General features: G+C 47.7%; 2 protein-coding genes across 3 annotated transcripts in view; one reads left to right on the forward strand and one right to left on the reverse strand.

The window, feature by feature from the left end:
- Positions 1-18,047, forward strand: part of DPCD (deleted in primary ciliary dyskinesia homolog (mouse)) — a 34,317-nt gene extending 16,270 nt beyond the window's left edge. Inside the window, exons 2-6 of one of the 2 annotated variants that reach the window (XM_058298539.2) lie at positions 5,019-5,099; positions 10,957-11,081; positions 11,393-11,526; positions 17,274-17,376; positions 17,755-18,047. In XM_058298539.2, coding sequence (XP_058154522.1) covers positions 5,019-5,099; positions 10,957-11,081; positions 11,393-11,526; positions 17,274-17,376; positions 17,755-17,859 — 548 coding nt within the window. In that variant the 3' untranslated portion in view covers positions 17,860-18,047. The remainder of the gene's footprint in view (positions 1-5,018; positions 5,100-10,956; positions 11,082-11,392; positions 11,527-17,273; positions 17,377-17,754) is intronic. The other variant, XM_012525738.4, reaches the window with a different exon arrangement.
- Positions 18,048-18,687: 640 nt separating this feature from the next.
- Positions 18,688-20,943, reverse strand: part of FBXW4 (F-box and WD repeat domain containing 4) — an 88,936-nt gene continuing 86,680 nt past the window's right edge. Inside the window, exons 7-9 of the mRNA XM_058298537.2 lie at positions 20,260-20,400; positions 19,563-19,704; positions 18,688-19,369 (exon numbers count right to left, since the gene is read on the reverse strand). Coding sequence (XP_058154520.1) covers positions 19,250-19,369; positions 19,563-19,704; positions 20,260-20,400 — 403 coding nt within the window. The 3' untranslated portion in view covers positions 18,688-19,249. The remainder of the gene's footprint in view (positions 19,370-19,562; positions 19,705-20,259; positions 20,401-20,943) is intronic.

Genomic DNA, 20,943 nt, shown 5'->3' on the forward strand with positions numbered 1-20,943 from the left:
ACTGAGTGGTTTCATTGTCTTATCTTCAGGTTCTCCAGTACTTTCTTCTGGCAGTACCAATCTGCTGTGAACCCCTCCTGGGAATTTTTTCTGTTATTGGAGTCTTCATCCCTGTTTGGTTCCTTTTCATAATTTCCATCTCTTTATTGATATTATGTTTGTGCCCATCTGTCATTTTCCTGATTTTCTTTAGTTCTTTGCCCATGGTTTCCTTTAGCTTTTTGAGAAAAATTAGGACCTATATTAGTCAGGGTTCTCTAGGGAAACAATTGATAGGAGGTGTCTGTAAATAGTATGAGATTTTATAAAATTATCTCATGTGACTGTGGGGATGCACAAGTCCAAATTCCATAGGCAGGCTGCAAACCAGGGGCTCTCCGATGAAGGTCCTTGATGGAGTTCCCAGGAGAAATTGGCTGTCCAAAGTCAAGCTGGAAAATTCTCTCTGAATGCTGAAATCACTTTCCCTTTTCAGGCATTCTGATTAGATAAAATGTCACTCATCACTGACAGTAATCTTAGTTGATTGTAGATGTAATCAGCTATTCTGTGCAATCAACTCACTGATAGTTGAAGTCCATAAATGTACTTTTATTATAATTAGCCCAGTGCTTGCTTGACCAAACAACTGGGCACAATTACCTGGCCAACTTGACCTATTAGCCTAACCATTACAGTTCCCTTTTTAAAAGTCTTTGTCTGGTATGTCCCAGGCCTGGTCCTCCTCATTGATGGTTTCTAAAACTTTAATCTTCCCTTTTGTCTGGGCCACCACTTCCTATTTCTTTGTATGTTTTGTAACCTTTTGTTGAAACCTGGACATATTGGTATTTTAATGTATTATCACTGGAATTTAGACGCTGAAGTGTCGATTCCTTAAGCTTGGATATAGCTAGTGTTATAGCATTATGGCAGAGCATTCCTTGATGGCCAGGAACTAGCAAAAAGAGTGAGAAAGAAAGGACAGAGAGAAAGAGAAAGAAAGGAAGGAGAAAGGAAAGAAAGGAGAAAGATGATGAAAGAATGAAAGATGAGAGAGAAGGGAGGGAGGAAGGAAAAGAAAAGAAAAGAAAGAAGAAAAGAGAGAGAACACCTTTCCCAGTCTGCAGTTTGAGCTGTGCAAGTGCTGTCCTTCAGGACTTATCCATATAAAGAATTTATAGAGAATAGCTCCAGGCAAAAGCATAAGGGCCTCTCTGATGCTTTTTGCTCATTTTTCTTATTTTGGGCATGCACATGTAGCCCTAGGAATTCCCCCTTTACATGGTTCCCAATGTCCCCTCTTCCCTAGGAAACAATTTCTTCACAGTTCCTGGCATTGCTCTTTATGTCTTACTGCCAGCAATCTCCTGCCCCAGGCAGCACAACTTGACTGCTCTCTCCCAGTATTCTTCAAGAGAGCTCATTGAATTGCTTTCTACATTCAGGACAAATTCTGGGTCAGCAAGTCCCTCAGGCCCTACCAGACAGGTTGGGCCAGACATACATGTACAAGAGGACCACTCTGCACTCTCTAGAACCAGGATGAAGGATCCTCACTGGGAGTGTGGGCCATGATGAGCCTGTGAGGGGTAAAGAGGGGAACCAGCCAGGGGGCCACAGAGTCTACTGCTTTTAAGTAGGTTTTTTCATGATTCAGCACTCACCCTGATATTGCAGTCCTTAAACTGTTTTCTGGGCTTCTGAGCCAGTTCCACTGGCTGTTCAAAGCTTCTATTTAGGGATCGAAACCTGAAGTATCTCACTCTGCCATCTTGAACACGGCAGGGCCATAAAGCTTTTCTTTTAACAAAATAACATGCTAATATACTTTTAGCTCTTTATATTATTCATATGTTTATATTGCTAGAATAAGCATACTGTTAGACTAAATTATAGCTAAGTATTATATAATCTTTGAGTAAAGGAGGATGTTTAAGCACAAATTCTAGGGTGGTTAACTACAAAGGGAGGGGAAGCAGATTTGGCTCAACTGATAGTGTCTGCTTACTACAATGGGAGGCCACGGTTTGAGCCCCAGGGCTTCCTTATCCATGTGATGAGCTGGCCCACGTGCAGTGCTGATGCGCTCATGGAGTGCTGTGCCACACAGGGGTGCCCCACGCATAAGGAGTGCACCCTATAAGGAGAGCCGCCCCGTGCAAAAAAAGTGCAGCCTGCCAAGGAATGGTGCCGCACACACAGAAAGCTGACGCAGCAAAATAACGCAACAAAAAGAGACACATATTCCCAGTGCCGCTGACGAGAATACAAGTGGACACAGAAGAACACACAGCTAATGGACAAAGAGAACAGACAACTGGGGGGGGGGGGCGGGATAAAAAATAAAATAAATAAAAATAAATTTTTAAAATACCACAAAGGGAAAAATAGATAGTTGACTATATAAAAATTAAACACTTGTTTCAGCAAACCCACTTTAAACAAAGGTAAAAGGCAATTGAAACAGAATATTTGCAGCACATATGGCAATATATGCTGCAAATGGGTAATATATACAGAGCTCAAGCAGATCAGTTAGAAAAAGGTGAATACTAAATAAAATAGGTTAGGGTGGCAGACTTGGCCCAGTTGTTAGGGCGTCCGTCTACCACATGGGAGGTCCGTGGTTCAAACCCCAGGCCTCCTTGACCCGTGTGGAGCTGGCCCATGCGCAGTGCTGATGCGCGCAAGGAGTGCCTTGCCATACAGGGGTGTCCCCCGCGTAGGGGAGCCCCATGCGCAGGGAGTGCGCCCCGTAGGGAGAGCCACCCAGCGCAAAAGAAAGTGCAGCCTGCCCAGGAATGGTGCCACACACACGGAGAGCTGACACAAGATGACGCAACAACAAAAAAAGAAACACAGATTCCTGCGCCGCTGACAACAACAGAAGTGGACAAAGAAGACGCAGCAAATAGACACAGAGAACAGACAACCAGGGTGGGGGGGGAAGGGGAGAGAAATAAATAAAAATAATTTAAAAATAAATAAATAGGTTAATGCCTAAGTAGGGCATTTACTAGAAAATGGCCAGTAGAACCTTGAAACAATGTTTAACCTTACAGATATTTGAAGCCACACAAATTCTCTTATAGTTGTTAGAGTATGGACTTTGGTGCCAAGTATCTTAAAGTCTTGGTCCATCCTTTCTTAGCTTTATGATCTTGGACAAGTTTTGTGACCTTTAATGCCTCAATTTCCCTCATCTGTGAAATACAGGTAATGGATGCACGAGGGATTATTATGAGAATTCAGTGTGATCCAGCCTGTAAAGTGTCTCGCAGATCATAAACCCAGCAACCTGCCTGGACTCAAGACTGGACGGGAGAGGAGAGGGTCAGGCCAGACACTCTCAGCTACTCAGGCAGTGCCTGGTACCCAGCTCCTGAGAGGAAAACCTCTTCCAGCTCCTATGAGACATGCAAATGGTTTAGGGTGATGTGACCTGGGGGCTTGCTGAGAGGCTCTGCAGATTTGGGGGTGTTTCCTGGGATATAAATTAGGAATGACTCGAGAGAATTGTGTTCCAGGGGAGTGAATTGGACAAGAAAAGGGCTTGGGAAATCAAATATAGATTTTAAGTTTTAGCTAGTGGCACCAGTAACTAGTTAAGGACCTTGGGGCTCTTATTCTTCCAACATATGTTGGATGCTTATCTACTGGGTATTTGTGACTGTTAATATGAGTCTTACTGAGGAGCCTTCCTATATCTACTTACCTCTCTAAAAAGAAAGGGGAAATACCTAGCTCCTCTTAAGCACATGTTTGTGATTATACTGTGTATGTGGAGGGAGTTGAGTCAGGAGACTCCCTTTGGGTTCTTCCATCCTTTCAGTGGAAGATGAATCATTGTCTGTTCATTCTTTAAATCAATATTTAGTTGCACTCTTGATACATGCAGATACCATGCTTGGCCTTAGGGAAACCGTAGGCAGGGGAGAAAATGCTCCTCTATAGTAAATAAATCACAGCAGGAAGAAAGAATCATACAAATAGATATAAAATTATAACCAAGGTAACCACCGTGAAGAAAGTACATGGGGACTGACATTGTGTGGTTGCGTGATAGGAATGGCCTAGTTATGTGCAGAAGGCCACAGAGCCAGTGGTGTGGCTGGAGGGACCGCTCGGTCAGGAAGCCCAGATCAATATACTGAGCATATAGGCTTGGTTTTAGAAACAGGGAAAAGAGAGATAAATAAGACTACCATACCTGGGGAGAGAGATGCTTTTAAAATCATCACACAGTGAGATGAATACTCTACTATGGATATGAATAAGTCACTTTGGAAGACACAAATAAGGAAGTGATTAATTCTGCCAGAGTGCCTGGGAGACTTTTCAATGGAATTGACATTTGAGCTAGATTTTGAAGGGTGAGGAGGAGTGCAACAGATGGGAAGAATATTGCTGGTGGAGGAAACAACAGAGCAAAGGCAAATCCAGAGAAAGCTTCTGAAAGGAAGTGTGTCACAGGGCCTCCTAAAGTAAATGGTGAGGCGGCGGACTTGGCCCAGTGGTTAGGGTGTCCGTCTACCACATGGGAGGTCCGCGGTTCAAACCCCGGGCCTCCTTGACCCGTGTGGAGCTGGCCCATGCACAGTGCTGATGCGCGCAAGGAGTGCCATGCCACGCAGGGGTGTCCCCCGCGTAGGGGAGCCCCACGTGCAAGGAGTGGAAAAGAAAGTGCAGCCTGCCTAAGAATGGTGCCACACACACGGAGAGCTGACACAACAAGATGACACAACAAAAAGAAACACAGATTCCCGTGCCATGACAACAACAGAAGTGGACAAAGACGCAGCAAATGGACACAGAGAGCGGACAACCGGGGTGGGGGGAGGAGGGGAGGAGGGGAGAGAAATAGATAAATAAATAAATCTTTAAAAAATAAAGTAAATGGTGGATGATGGCTGGCAAGGAATTTGTGGGAGGCTCAGGGAGGGTTTCCCTCTACTCTGCTGGCTGTTGCTGTTTCCCATGTAAGCCCTGTGATCTGAGGAGGCTTTGGGGTAAGGCACTCTCTGCTTTGTGTGTAGGGAGAAGGAAGGTGCACTATTTGTTCCCAGATGGGAAGGAAATGGCCGAAGAATATGATGAGAAGACAAGTGAACTCCTTGGTAAGTAACAGAGGCTTCTGGTGTGCCCTTAGGAACACTTGGGGCTGGCCTAAGCACAGGTGAGCGAGGAGACTGAGGCCCTTGAAGCAAGATTGTTCCCGAGAATAATCTAAGGTCAGAGCTGACACCAGAAGACCAAAACCTGGAGTTGGTGCCCCATTCCCACTCCTCACCCCTAGCCAAAATAGAGTGCAAATAATTCTTCTAAGGTGGTAATGGGTACTTAGAGAAACAGTTACAAAAAAAACTTTACAGAGGAGGTGGTATTGGAATTCCACCTTGTAGGGTGAGAAGTTGTAAGGGCAGGCTTTCACAGCAGTTTCTTTTTTGTTTGTTTTTGCTTTTTTTCACTTGGTTTTAGTTTCATTTTGTTTTGTTTTGAAACTAAGAGCAAGCAAGTATCAGATGCAGCAGCTCTGACCATGCCTTAGAGGCTGCGAGAAAAGCAGGGCACTATGAAAAATGGCCCTCATCTTGGGGAGTGCCCCAATCAAAGGGAGGAGGCAGCAGAAATGGCGATTTTGCAGCATTGTCACTTTCTTCCCTACAGTTGTTTCCCTCCAAGAACAGCCTCATGAGTAGGGGTTCAAGCTCAAATTTCCGGAAATTATTTGATTTGCCCATTCTCTGTTCCTCGGTCTGCACATCAGCATTTACCAACTTCCCAGAGCTGGATGGCTGGGTATTTGTCCAAAGGCCTAAGGCTGTCAGCAGTGGGAGTTGGCCTCTTTATTAAGTTCCACCTGAAATGCTAAGACCAATGATGGAATCATGGGCTGGGTTATTTTCTTGTCATTATTCTTGACTTTAATTTCTTCCTGGGCCTGATCGACAGGTAGTATTGGCGAGGGAATTTCTTTTTCCCTTTTTCTGACAGCTCATAAATGTCTAGAACTGACAACACGGATTACACTGGTTTGCATTCTCTTAGTCTGTAGTCTTAAAATTTGTGTCCTGCGCATGTTCAGTCACAGAGTGAAGTGTTGATCCCTCCTTATTATGAGCTGCTTGGGCTCCAGTCCCAATTGGTTTAGTCTGGTGCTATTAAAAAATCTTGATGTGTTTAGCATATGACACTGATTTGGTGGAAACCAATACAGTAGTAATATCTTCACAATGCATTGTAATTTATAGCACTCCCAGGGGATGACAGCCTTGGAATGCCTAACAGGGGAGGACTTATGAAAGCAGAGGTCACGTGGGTTGACACCACCCTCCCAGGGCAGAGCCTAGTGCAGTTCCTCGCCCCCAGCCCCCAGCATCACCTCTGGTCCTCCACAAAGAGCAAATAAAACAGCCACAGCCAGCAGCTGCGGCCATGAAAACATAAAATCCAAGCCTCTTTGTTGTGCTTGGGCATGAAATTAAAATTAAAAGCAAGTCTAGGTCCCTTCGTTTGTTTTTCTCTGTCCCCCACCTTCCCAGATTACCCAGCAGCTTCTCTTCCTGGCCAGTAAGAATAGACCGTGGCCTCCAAATGCTTCCTACTTAAAAGCAGAAGTGGAAGTTCATAAGAGAACATTGTTTGGCTTAAAGTTTATGTTTTCATTCTGTGGTTTTTAATTTAAAAATTGTGGCATATATTCAACATAACATTTCTCATTTTAACCACTTTCAAGTATACAACTCAGTGGTGTTAATGACATTCACATCGTTGTGCTACCATCACTTCCATCTACTGCCAAACTTTGCCATCACGCCAAATGGAAACTCTATACTTATAAGCATGATCTCCCTCTAATAATGTTATTGGTAACATAACTTTTACATGAATTATATCATTTAGTCGCCTTATCACATCCCTGTGAGGTAGCCACTGTATCCCTTTTTAAAGTTGAAGAAAACTGGGGCTCAGAGAGGTTAAGCAAATTGCTTTGAACCACACAGCTGGAGAGATTCTAAACCAGGAGTTAAGCCTGGGCCTGCCTGATTAAGAGCCTGTGCTTCAGTCCACAACTGTTAGGAGCAGTGCACATTTAAATCCAGCTTTCTTTCCTTCTTGCCAAATTTTGCTCTCTGCAGAATGCCTTGAGTGGGGACTGGTGGGAGCAGGGGAGAAATGGGCACCACTGGGGTACCCCATGCAAGCTACCAGGCCCCAAGCCCTGAAACCACAGAGACTTTTCTTACCTGTCTCTAATCAGTGCCCTCCTACCTTGAGCTGCCCTTGCAAAATACTATTCATTAGTAATTTAAGCATAAATAATCCCAGGGCCTGAGATGGCTTTTGGCCATACAGTCTACAAAGTAAAATATGGGGCATGGTTTTTGTGGCAGTAAATAGGAATAGTTTCCTTTTTCTTTTTTTCCAGCCAATTATACAAACTTGATATTTGGCCAAACTGGTTTTCTGTTAGAAAAACCCAGAAAGTAATTTACAGGGGAAGAGTAGCCCATGAGTGTGCATCTGTCTAGGACAAAGTTATTCCAGTCCTTGCTAATAAGCATGCTAGTGTCATATTTTTTCTACCCTCTCAGTGCTATTCATTCCTACCCCCCACAATGACTGCTGTAAGTATTCATAGAGGAAAAAACCCAAGGGCCTGTTACAATGATCGGAACATCAAACCAGCCGAGAAGAACACAGCGTGTCCAGGGGGCAGAGGCTGAAGGGCAGGCCATCCCCCAGCGATTACATTCGGATTACCGGTTTAATCTGCTTTGGTATTTGACCGCCAGCCTAACCACCCCAGGCTGCATTTGGAGGATATTGAGCACTTTCATCCCCGAGCACTTCACCGCTTTATAAATGACCCACTCGATTCCCTTTAGCCTCCTCAGGGATGGGACGTGGCAGCTGTTTAATAGCAACATAGCAATGTTGCAGTGTTTTAGGGCAGAAAAGAAGAATCCTGCATCCAGTTTAAGCTGCAGGGAGTATTTAGGAAGGGGGAATGTAATTATCCACATTGGAAGTGGGCCAGGGCATGGAGCTTTGGGGAAAGAGGCCTTTAGGACCGCCACTTTCCAGCCCACCTGAAAGATGGGGCTTGCTTCCTGCTGACTTAGGGAAAAGCCCCCAGGTACTGCCTCCTTCATATAGTCCCCGTCAGATCTTTACAAGTTCATTGTAAATCTCCTTTCCAAGGACTGACTCTGGCTTAGCCAGGAAGATCTGACAGCATCCTGGGGAGCTGCCTTGCACACACCAGTTTGGGTTTAACGTGTAATCAAATCAGAGTGACAGCAGGTGGAAACAGTCTTCTGTTGCTGCAGGAGCTGTCCTTGAGTTCAGGAACAAAGACGGGGAAAAGAAAGACTACAGAAGATTAAGTGTGTGTTTTCCCAGGTATATTCATGCCCACATGCATGGGAAAGATAAGGGTGTCACCAAAATCATGTATCGAATCTGATCACAAAGGAATGAGTAGGGAGACTCTTCTGCATTCTAACAAAAGATTACATTCCCAAGGTCTTAAAAATATAGATATGTGAAGTAGTCAAGGGTGCTAAATTCCTGTGACCTAAGTAGCTTTTAAGGTCAGAAGTAAGGAAACTGTAGCTGACTTCCTCCTTAGACTGCTACTCAGGAAGGTTTCTGTGGAAAATCCAATATTCCTTGAAGTAAAAGAGGGGACAGAAGATTCTGGGGTCAGAATCGACTCACTGGGCCATACTGGTGTTGCGTTAGTACATATAGCGTAACCCGAGCCCCTCTTTATTCCAGACCCAGAGATGCCATCCTCAAAAGTCCCTTTTCATGTAATCAAAGCTGCTTCTTTAAAGGCCAAAACATAAAAAAAGAAATAGAACCACTTTGTTTTATAGAAACATCTCTAAATTTTATATTTGATTATTGAACTCATAAAGTATAATTTAGCCTTTTTTTAATGAGGCTTGGAGTTAGAGCACATGAATGTTACCTGTAGCTTTTACAAGTTAGTCTTTCTTACTGGGCCTCAGTAAATCTTCATGCTCCTTCCCCTGGAGAGAAGTAGCAAGGGCTGAAGGAAAGCAGGCAGGGAAAAAAGGCTATTTCTCATCCAAAACAATAGAGGTACTTGACTACAGGAACTTCACCTTTAAAATCTGTGCTGTGGTTGTTTATTCTTAGGCAATAAATACCACTGGGGTCTGGAGGATGCTTGTTTGCCCTCACACTAAATGGTCCCAAGTGCTTTTCAGGTCTGACCTTCTCCTGGGTGTGAGCTGGCCCCTCATGCCCTTATCAGTATGCTGGAAGGCTGGAGGGGAGCATATCTGCCTTATTCAACAGGTAGAATTTTATTCATAGACTGCATTGGAGGGGAGCATATTTGCCTTATTCAACAGGTAGAATTTTATTCATAGACTGCATGAGAATCTGGGAGTGATCATTCCCTCTGTACAGAATGAAGTACATGGAACTTGTCACCAAAGCTCCTGCTTGGGCACATTTGCTTTTTCTATTTATACCTATGACAGAAGTTCCGGGAAGGCTGGCTTCTAGTTAAGTGAAGTATTACAGTGAGTAAGTTTGGATATATATACTCCTGGTCATAGTTCATTCATTTAAGAGGATAGGAGTATTTGTGAGAGAAAAAAAAATTGCCTATAAAGCATATTTCCACGTCGTCTTCTTATTAATTTTCATTATAAACTTGGAAATGTGTTTCTAGGGAGAATTTTTGGCCCTAAACGTAATAAAATCACACTGCAGAATGCAGCAGACCTTAAAAGCACATATTCAAGGAAAAACTCAATTTTACAGCACACTTTTGTGTTCAGTGTACATGCCTTACGTATAGCAGTGAGGGTGTTTGGGTTTGGTATGCTGCTCAAAAGGTCCAAAGGAAAATCATCAGCTTGCCTGGATACTGAGAATCAGACTATAGCTATCATCCCCCAGCCCAGAGAAAGGAGTGAACACATGGAAACAGCTGAGTCAGGATACCATACATTTTTGAAGCCATTTAGTTCCCTCTAATGGGGAGTACTAGCCTTTAGTACTGACTGAGCCACGAGAGCTAGACCAGTCCCAGAGATGGCAATCCCAGTGACTCCACATGCAACAGGAAGAAAAAGGGACAAAGGGGATACAGCTCAGAAAACACCCCCTGCAGGATGGTGGACTACGTCAATGGCAGCAGTTTGTGCATCATGGCTGAATGGAGGTCTTGAACATTCTGATGAGTTTTCAGGTAGTGGTCATTGAATTAGTTTCTTGATTTCTTTATAATTTCCATATGTGTGCCCCTTTATTAAAAAAAAATCTTGTGCTTACATCTCAATTTATGAAACAGGTAAAATTGAGATTTGCCTCATAAAAGTAAGATTCCATTTTACTTAAAAATTTACATTAGAACTTCTATGAATAATTTAAAATATGGCGTTTGCCTAAAATTTTGTTTAAATACAGCATTTAGCTGTTGTTTTAAGGCAGGCATACCTGAAATGAGGGAATTTCTAGCTGTGGACTTTCTGAATCATGAGATAAACCTGCCCAACAGCTTTCACTCTCTTAATTCATTTTTCCTTTGCACATTTTTAGTGGGGGAAAAAAATGCATCTCACTTTTTGAAGTCTGACATTTCCCCATTACCAGTAGCCATCCTTTTCCTAACATGCTTCTTCCCAGTGCTTGAAGTGAAGCCACACCTGGAGGGCTCTTGACTACCTGGCTCCTCTCAGAGCCTTGTTCCAATTGCTTTTGTCTTGGCATTTTATGAGATGTGCACTGAAGGTTGTCTGATATTTTGATGCCCTTCTGAGATTTCAGAGATTTCGAGGTCCCTGCTCAGGTAGACAGCACCCAGCATAAGGCCTGTAGCTCCTGCTTTTATCCTGTTCTAGTTACCTAATGCAATGTTGGTGATTCAGCAAAAAAGAGCAGAGCCCCTTCCTTCTCCATAAACTCACTGCTTCCTTCTCTCCCCAGTGAGAAAGTGGCGTGTGAAGAGTGCCCTGGGAGCCTTGGGCCAGTGGCAGATCGAGGTGGGAGAGCCAGCATCCCCAGGAGCAGGGGGCCTGGGTCCAGAACTCATCAAGGAAAGCTATGCCAACGTACGTCCACGTGTCTTAGGGGCCCTGGCTGGGGGGGGGGGCTACTGGCCCTTGTAGGCAGGGACCATGTCTTGTTCATTTCCTCATCTCCAGTTTGCCACATGGACAATGTTTGCTGAATAGATCACCCAATGGGCTTTGGCTTGGTCATCCCAGGCCTAGAATATCACAGCAATGGCAACATCAGAAGGGAGCTGTGGAGAGTTGAGGGTCTCTGAGCCTCTCTTGGCCGCTTTGTGCCCCTGGGTAGAACTTTGAGGAGGGTGGGAGCTCCACAAGAATAATCCTTGAGTTGGATTTGTCTTCCACAGCCCATCTTTATGCGCAAGGACACCAAGATGAGTTTCCAGTGGCGGATTCGAAACCTCCCCTACCCTAAGGATGTCTATAGTGTCTCTGCGGACCAGAAGGAGCGCTGCATCATTGTCAGAACAACCAACAAAAAGTGAGAAGCGTGGCAGGCACCTGTCTGCTTTGTGTTTGAGCTCCCTCCCTGGGTTGAGGGTCAAAGGGTAGATCTTTTAACCTCTTGGGAATCTCTTAAGTTTCAAAAAGGGTCCTCAACTTCCTTTAGTTCCTCTCCTTGTTGCCCACTAGGAAGGAGGTAAAATATAGGGGTGGTGGGGCCAAACACTGGGGATCTGGTCCTGACGGGGCTGCATCCAGGCTGACCATCTTGGAAATACATTGACCCCATTTGGGTTTCTGGAGTTCGGACTGATCACAGAAGAACAGAGCCTGTTTGAGTCCTGAAGTCCTGAAGTGGTCTTATGCTGGGCTGGAGGGCTTGTCGGGCAGGGCCAAATCCCATGAAAAGGATTCGGGGTATTGAGGTTTTAAGAGTTCTCGGCCCACAGTTGTGAAGCCACTCTCCATGCTTCTTGGGGTGCTAAGCCCAACCCAGACTTGCCCCCTCCCCCCATCCACTGGTTGCTGATATTCTCTGGCTGTGTGGTGCTGGCCTCCCCTCCCATCTCCCTCATATCCATGAGGCCAAGAGGGAAGCTGTGTGGCTCCCAAGCTCTCCAAATGCAGCCCTGGGGTCTGCCCTCTTCTCATGACCTCCACCCCCTGTGATTTTGGCAGGGTTAAGGGGACAGGGAAAGGAGAGGAGATGAATGAATTAATTTCAGGGTTATTGCTGTACATGCAGCCAGCAGCCCCTGCAGTGGGCCTTGTCTATAAATATAAAGTCATAATAATAAGGTTTGCGTTTATAAAGCACTTTGAGGTCCTCAGATAAAAGGCAGTTTATTCCTGTTATTGTTCTCATCATTAACAGGAGTCAGTGCCTAAAGTGGAATTTAGCAATTTCAGACAACAGAGAAATTGCCTTTAGGAAAACAAACTCCATGCTTCAGCAAGCATTCCCTGGTGTAAGAGGCCCTGGGTCCAAACTGGGAACAAAAGTGCTTCTGATTGCACTTGAATCTGCAGCCCAGCAGTTTGTGAAGCTGGCTGCTGCCTCCCTTTTGTCCCCCAGAGGTCACTGTCGAATACAGATATCAGGCAAAAATGTGATTACCAGGGAGTGAAAGAAGAGAGGCTAGCTAGCTCACCAAAAAATTCATTTGCGGGCAGATCCTCTGGGTCCCATCTCTGCGCGTATCCAGCCTTAGGTGGCGCTGTTGGCCAGCTCCGCAGCTGGAGGCCCAGGCTAGTATCTAAGGCCTGCGAGACTGACCAGCTGGTGAGGCCAGGGTGGGCGGAGGTGATGCCGGGAGGCGGCAGGGTTGGTGGTTGGGTCTCCACAGGGGGAGAGGTGCACCCTGCCCGGCTCAGCATGGCCCTCCTTGGGTGCCTCCACTGAGGGTGGGCTGGAGAGGCCTCTACATCCTTCTCTAGCTCTGAGCCTACGGGCATTTTCAGCTTCCTGGAGTACTGTACTCTGTACCTTTCCTACCAGGCATTAAACAGAACTTAATGGTTACCCCGTTGAGCAGGGTTTAACTTTTTCAGGGTACTTTTAAAATCTGTTCTCTGATCATCACACCATCCTGAGGTAGGCAGGGTACGTATTTTTATTCTCATGATACATATTAGGGATTATATTCATGCATACGTAAGTCAGCAAGACAAACAGACCTGCCGAAGATAACGTGACAGAGTCTCTCTCAGTGCCCAGCAATCTGCAGTTTCCATTGCTCTCTTATTTAACCTTCTCCTCCACATGGAGGCCCCATTGCCTGCCCCATTCAAATATTCTGGAATGTGGTTACTGACCAAAACCAGGGTTGCTTTGTGCATACCTACTTTGTCTCTGAAGAACTGGGTTGGCGTTTTCTTTAAGGAATTGATTGTAGTGTATTGTGTCCTTGGCCTCAGGCATCAATGAGGGATGATCAGGAAAGGAAAAAAGTGCTTTTCCAGGATCCCAGTGCAGCACCATCTGTTCATGATAGGAGCATTTGTGCGGAAAGAAGGTTCTTAGCCTCAGCCCAGAAGTTGGCAGCTCTAAGTAGAATGAGCCAGAGTGCAGGAGTGGGAAGATGTTGCGTTAAATCTGGCCTCTGTCACTTACTAGCTGTATTATTTTGGGCAAGGTTTCCTTATAACTCCCTCATAGGTGGTTTGGGAATTTGGTGGACTCGTGTATGGAAGAATGCCTAGCATAGTGAAGCAGTCTTCAACAATTCTTTGGCACTCTGAATCTGAAGAGAGCTTAGCTGATTTAACATCAGTGATACTAACACTAGGAGATGTTAATAGTCATTGCTTGAAAAAGGGGTTCTGTGGTCACATAAGTTTAGGAAGCACTGGAAAGAACAGGTTTCTCTTTGGCAGGACTTCTGTGTGCTGTTAGTTTGGGAATGTGTGTTGTGACTCTAGGAGGCGGGTGCTGGAGGCGGGGTTGACCACATTTGGCCTGAGCCTTAGTGATTAAGGAAGGAGGAAGATTCGCTGCTAGTTTCTCAGGCCTGACTGGCTGGAGGCTTTTCTGACTGCTTTGGCTTTGCCTCCTGCAGGTGTGAAGGATGCCCCCTGGATGGGTGAGGCATGGCCCATGTGACTGCCACAGCAGCCCTGCTTCTACCCTTTTCCTCTTCTCTAGTGTCTCTGTCTCTCTCATGCCCTTTCTGATTTCACTGCCAGAGAGAGCTGGGGATTGGGAGGAGAGACAGTAGAGAGTGATGGGATACAGTGGGTTGTTTCTGAATTAGTCAAAATGAAGGACCTGTCCATTTGGCAGAGGGAGAAGAGAGGTACAGAGCTGGCCAGTTCCAGGCCTTTTCACAGTGACCTAAAGTTCATCTAGGTTAGCTCTATTATTTGAGGAAGGATTTTGGAGGAAGAAACTGAGGCACAGAAGCAAAGTGTGCCCTCTCAGGATCACAGGCCAGGAGCAGAGGTCCTACTGTGAGCCTTTGCTTCCATGTAAATCTTGGAAGACTTCTCACATTCAGGAAGGAAGGCCACTTACGTATTGGAGAGTTCCCAGGGTACCTGCAGGGTGGTAAGGTCCCTGTGCTTGGGGACCCCCAGGGGAGACCTGTTCATTGCTGTATCCCTTATTCTATGGGTTCCAGAACCACCACCCCCTCCCACACAATATCTGCCCCATCCTGGGACAGCTGTGGGGAATCTAGACCAGGTGGTCTGTGGTGAGACTGTGGAGAAAAGGTAAGAGTCAGGAGATTTAGGGAATTATCACTTATAACTTGGGGCTTCTCCATCTACCATCTTTGTGGCTTTGGGCAAGATCCCTATCTCTTCTGTGTCTTGGTTTCTTCTTCTGTAGAGAATAGAAGTAACCAATCAGAGGCTGAGGAGTAAATGTGTTTAGAAAAGTGGCTGACACAGAATAAGCACTAATAAGTTATTGTTATTGTTGTATGGTTGAGACTGAGAATGGTGTAGGGAGTGGGAATGGGGGGAGTTGGGCAAATGCAGGAAGCTAAAGAACTACCTCACTGTAAGAGTTTCGCTTTTAGCAAAGCACAAGATGTACAAGGTTTGAGCCATTCAGGGACTCAGGGATGTGGCCCTGGGTTATCTTCATCCTCAAAATTCCCCTCTCACAGCCTAACACACAATTGATGCTCAAAAAGTTTTAGCTGCCTACCTAGAGCTGCCTGAGGCTAAGGGTCCTGACTTTTCCAGAAACACAGTGGGTTCTTGGTTTCTGTCTCTGGTCCAGGTGCTGATGAGAAACTCTTGTGCAGTTCCTCTTGGGGCAAACCCCAAGCCAGTAACAGGGTGAGAAGGGGCATGCCGGCCCCTGCTCCTAAGTGCTCCCTTGAGCATTACCTTTCAGGAGCCTCTGAGAAGTTGCTTAAACACAACCAATAAATTAAATCCATTAGAATGGATCCTCAAAACAAAGCTGAGCCCCCGCTCCCCCAATTGCCCAAGCCCCCGTGGAAAGTGGTAGGAGTATAAGGAAAGTATAAGCCGTGCACTTCAGGTTTCCTTTGATCTTGTCACTGCTTGGTACTGAGGCCAAGCCTGGGGATTCTCTTTCCAGTGCCACAACCCCAGCCCTGGCCATGCCCCTCTGAGGGTGCACAGATGTCCCTGTCCCCCTGGCCTTCAAGCCAGGTAAGCAGAAGGGTCATTCTCATGCTCTGCACGGGGAGGCCTTCAACAGCCCTGCCGGCTCAGCTGTGTGCCTGGGCTGTTTCTGTCCCTGTCCTGCTTTTGTGTATATTTGTGTGTAAGATGTTAACACTTCCTAACAAGCCTTTGTGTTCATCTAATCTCTGCTGTTTAACCTTTGACTCCTCCCATTATCAGTGTCTGCCACCTTTGCTGGCCAGACCAAGGTCCTCAGGAAGAGCCCTCAGCCTGGGCTGGCTAGGAGGAGGACAAGGCAGGCATTCTGCCCAGTTTGCAGGCAGACGGATAGCCTTTCCCGAGGGCACAGCTTTGGAAGATAAAGCAAACTGTGGTGCTGTTAGGATGCCCGGCCCCACCCCCTCCTTTTGAACTGTCAGCCTTTAAAGCTCTTTTCCTGTCATGAGCCCCAGCACCTTGGTGAGGGGGTCAGGGGTGAGGGGAAGGGGCCTCGAGAGCCTCTGCTTGAACTGAGGGGTTTGGGCAGGGAGAACGGGGCCAAAGTGCTTCATTGATGTCAACTGTCCTAGACCACAAGGCACTGGGGCTTCTGAAGTGGACTCAAGGCAACTGCCACCACAGGATCAAGCCCAAGTATTAAAGCCACACCCTCTCCAGGCCCCTCACTTGAGTTTATTTGAGCCTGCCTACAGCTCTTCCTTTCCCAGCTCAGCTGACACAGAGGGTAAGGCCGTGCCCAGCTGGTAGGTCTGGCAGCTCTGGGGACCAGCACCAAGGCTACACTTCCAACAAGGAAAATGTCAAGTGGGCCTTTTGTCAGAGAGGAGGCCGTTCTTCGTGTTCTGGTGTCAGAAGCATAGGCCTAGAAGCAAAGGGCCTTAATCCTGACTCCACTGAAAACTGGATGTGTGAAACCAGGCAGGACATTTACCTGAGCCTGAATTTCCTCCTTGGTAAAGGCCAAATTTCCTGCAAAACAAAGCCCATTATGGGCTGGGCATTGCTATTGCATTTTTTGTTTGTTTTTACTAAAAGGGATCATTATTCTCTGGACTGGCACCTCTAGCTGACAGGGACAGTGTGTGGTGTGTGAAAACTGAGTAAGTTCTCACACCAGCAAAGCAGTCCAGAGCTGCAGCTTCACGTTGAGTCACATGGTTTGTCCTCTCAGAAACATTTTTCCTTATAGCTGGACTTTTCTCTCTGGTCTACATGTAGAGTCAGGCTAACAAGACCTTGACCCCCAAAGAGGAAAAGGTAGCTGAGGCGTTCAGTGGCAGTAGGTCTCAGCTTTGGGGGACAGCTCTGGAGGTCCTTACTTAGACCCTTTTCAGAATACGAGGACACATTTTGTGTGTGGTGTCTCCGTGAGACTTGAGATATAGGGAGGTTCAGGCTGCCTGAGCTATTTGTGTATTCCAGGTGGCTTCTTTTCCTGCCTCTGGGAGTCCCACCCTTTATAAGTCACTCTAACCCCTGGTCTCACAGGGAAGCCTTCATCCTTTCTTTCCAAGGCTACTAAGCTCTAAAATGCTGGTGTTCTAACAGCTTCCCTCCTCCTTCTGCTGTGTGGAAGGTGTAGGAGAACCATGTAGAAGCTTGGCAACAGAAAGCCTGATGCCCAACTGTTGAAGTCACCTTGCTGGGTGTCCCTATGGCCTCTTGGTGTTCCCACAGGTACTACAAGAAGTTCTTCATTCCTGACCTAGACAGATACCAACTACCTCTGGATGATTCCTCCTTGAGCTTCACTCATGCCAACTGCACCCTGCTCATCTCTGTAAGATTCACCCAGCCATCTTGGCCACTCTCTGAGTCTTCCTCTTTCCTTACCTACTTCCCATCCCAGAGGTTTCCCCAATTCTGGCCTAATCCCTGGGGTATGCTTGCTAGAGAAGAAGCATTACAGGGAGAGCAAGGTGGGGGCTCAAGAAAGAACCTGATTATAGAAATCATAGCTAGAAGAGGATAGAGAATGATGATAGGGTGGAAATTACAGCACTTGGGTTCTGGTCCAAGGTCTGCTCCCATTCAACCCTGTAGGCTTCAATTTCCTCGTCTGTAAATAAGGGGATTAGAAAGGGCCCTGAGTGCATGTGTGGTGGGGGTGAAGGCTGGTGACTGAATTATGTCCTCTCCTTCCTGGCTCCACCCACAGTACCAAAAGCCAAAGGAGGTCCTGGCAGCCGAGTCAGAGCTACAGAAGGAGCTGAAGAAGGTGAAGACGGCACACAGCAGTGATGGGGACTGCAAGACCCAGTAGTCAACTCTAGCCTGTACCTGGAACATGGAGCGTGTGTGAGGCTCTTCCTTTCAGCCTGTGACACTGTGAGGCATGGGAGAAGCCTCCTCTCTTCTGGGAGCTCTCCAGTTTCTGGAAGAACCAGACCCTGGGGCACTCCTAACCCTGTGCCATGTTCTTATTTCCTGAGTAAAGTCAGTCTGAGTTACTGCTGCTGGGCTACTCTCTTGTCTACCACTGCATGCTGCCTGCCCCTACGCCCCCTGGCCCACCCAGGGGTTGGGTTCCTTTCTCCTCCATCCTGGGGGGAGCAGGGACCTTTACCATACACCCTTTGCACAAAGAGAGGCATAGGCTTTGGTGGAGAAGAGGATGGGGGCTCATGCCCCAGCAGGGAAAGAGCTGGGTATCTCCCCAAATTTGTTCGCAGGAAGACTAGGCCACAGGGGACCCTGTGCTATCTCATCTTGCTCTGCAGAAGTGGCCCAGAGGACCTCCCTAGATAGGGTTGGGCAAGGGAGATGTTTTAAATAAGGCATTGTGGGTGAAAAGCCAGAATAAAGGTCACAGCATTGCTAAGGATGATGGGGTGAAGAGGGATCTGAACAGACAAATAGCAGCTTAGCCCCAGGCAGTCGCAAGCCCTTCCGTGTTCCCCCACAGGTGACATCCCTCTTACCACTTGGGCCAAAGGGGTGGGTGGGTGGTCAGTGTGAAGAAAAGAAGCTTTTGTTCTCTGAGACCCTGAGCCCTGGAGAGGGCTGAGCTTGTCCTCTCCCCAGCACATACATCCCCAAGTTTGACTTGGCTGTTCACTTTCCCTGGATGGTCCAGCTGGTGAGGAACCAGTTCTGTGAACAACCAAGCTTTATTTTTACAAAATTGAAAATTGTACCATGTCTCGACAGCCAGTCTAAGATAGGGCTAACTCAGAATACACTCAGAATGGCTGGGTTCCCTTTGTCCTATCTTGGTTTTAAAGTGAAACCAGGCCTCAGAGCCCCAGGAATGAATGCTCAGCCCTCCTCCCAGGAAGGGGCAGAAAGGGGCCACCTGGGATGGCTGGAGCACCTCACCTCGTTCTGGAAGCTAGTCATGGCTCTCAGAAGGGGTGAGGTGCAGACAGAGCCTTGCTCTGGCCAAATGGGAACAAGGCTGGAAGGCTGGGAGTCAGCTGCACTCTCCCAAAACAGCAGGTCACTTTTCTCCAACTGGTTCCTGGGAGGGACTCCATCCCTGCGTAACCCCAAACTCCCAGGAGTCAGTAGTAGTCTTTAACTTAAGATGTTGAGCACTGTGGTCACAGGTCCAGAAGCACAGGCGTGGCGGGGGAGGTATCACTGTCCCTCCAGGTAGGAGAGGTCCCTGAGTAGTTGGTCTCCTTGGCCCGCAGGCTGGAGGGTCCTGACTGTCATGGATTTTGAAAGTCCAGGATATGGAGGTTGTAAGACAGTGCAGCATAGAGATGCTTGGTGGTGAAGCGCAGGCAGTACACAGGGCTGCTGAGGGGAGCTGACGTCAGCGGGAAGGCCTGAAAGGGAGAGCATGAGATGTGGGGAGAGCTTCCCGAGTGGGAGCTGGGCACTCTAATTCGGGAATTGCCACCCCAGGCTTCCTCCAACCCCCTCCAAGCACTTTCTTGGCCACATCACAGCTGCCCAAGAAGGAGCCCGTGACAGTGAGTCCTGGCATCCTGGAGGTGTGAAGGTGGGTGGAACACTCACGTGCAGGCAGGCCCTTTGGCGCCGATCCCACAGCCGCACAACGCCATAGTAGGAGGAACCTGTGGCCAGCAGGTGGTTCCCATCAGTCTGCAGGCAGTACAGGGTGCTGTCGTGAGGCTCCTCCCACTCCATGACACACTTCCTGTTCAGGAAGGGGAGATGCAGTGGGAGGTCCAGGGGTGTCCTCCACCTCCACCCAGCTTCCCCAAGGGCCTGGGGGAACTGAGGGAAGATGCAGGGAGTCATTTTGGGCTGGGAAAGAGAAGCCTGAATCATCTAATTCTTTAAAAACCAAACAGTGGGGTAAAACATCCTCTGTAAAGGTCTTTTACTCACCAAGCCTCAGACCGCACAGCGGCTTGTGCCCTCATTCGGGTCTGGGTGGACCATGAGGCACAGAGGTAAGGAAGGCTGGGCAGGGTGTTGAGGGCCAGCATCCTGATGGCTCCAGAGGCTCTATGAAATGCCTGTCCACATTGGGGCCTGTGGCTTATCGTCTCCCAGGCCAGAGGGGCTTGAGCTGCCCAAGGGTGGGGAGGTGGCGTGGGGAGGGGATACCTGATACGACTTTCCTGGCCCTTCCCGACCCAGCCCTTGACAAAGTCTGAGTCCTCTCCCTTGACTGGCCCAGGACTGGAGAGAGGGCAAGGACTGGCCCAGGGCCCTAACCCTCTCTTGCCCCTACCACCACACTCACCGGACACTGGCACGGAGGTCCCAGTAGCGAACATAGGTGTCATAGCCGCAGGACAAGAGTGTAGAAGGGGTCTCATACATGACATCCAGCACCCCAGCCCCTGGGGGAAAGTCACTGCCCAGGTGTGTCATCAGCTGCCCACTGGGGAAAAGGAGGGCAGAGAATGAGGCCAGCCCACCTGGGCCCAAATGCCACCTTTCAACCTTCAAAAGGGATCAGACCTCGGGGACGTGCAGCTCTCCTTCCTGAGCTAGAATCAGAGTCCCTTAGGAGTGGGGTCCAGGGAGAAGATGCCCTGTACTCCTGCCCTTCCCCTTTTATGGCAACCAGGGCCTCTCCCAACCAGCCCTGGTCCCTGGCTCCACAGACCCTGCACTCCCCTTTATCCCTTCCCCTCAGTGTCTACCTCAGCCCCCAGCTAAAGGGCCTCAATCAGACAGCAGCAGCCCACCATCACACCTGCACACTGGCTGCCCGCCACCCAGCCACTCCTTCTCAGGGCGATGAATGGGCCTTGCTGAAGGGGGTCTGTCTCCCCCCACCCCCCCACGCCTGGTTACTTTATACTTCTTGATCCTGCAGGTCATGCAGTTCTGAGCTACCCGGGTCCAATGCCTTAATTCCCGCCTGTAATCTGGGACTCAAACCTCGTTGAGGATAAAGACCACACAAAGGGAGGAGGAG

This window comes from Dasypus novemcinctus, chromosome 6 (genome assembly GCF_030445035.2).
Source record: "Dasypus novemcinctus isolate mDasNov1 chromosome 6, mDasNov1.1.hap2, whole genome shotgun sequence".
NCBI classification, from domain to species: Eukaryota; Metazoa; Chordata; class Mammalia; order Cingulata; family Dasypodidae; genus Dasypus; species Dasypus novemcinctus.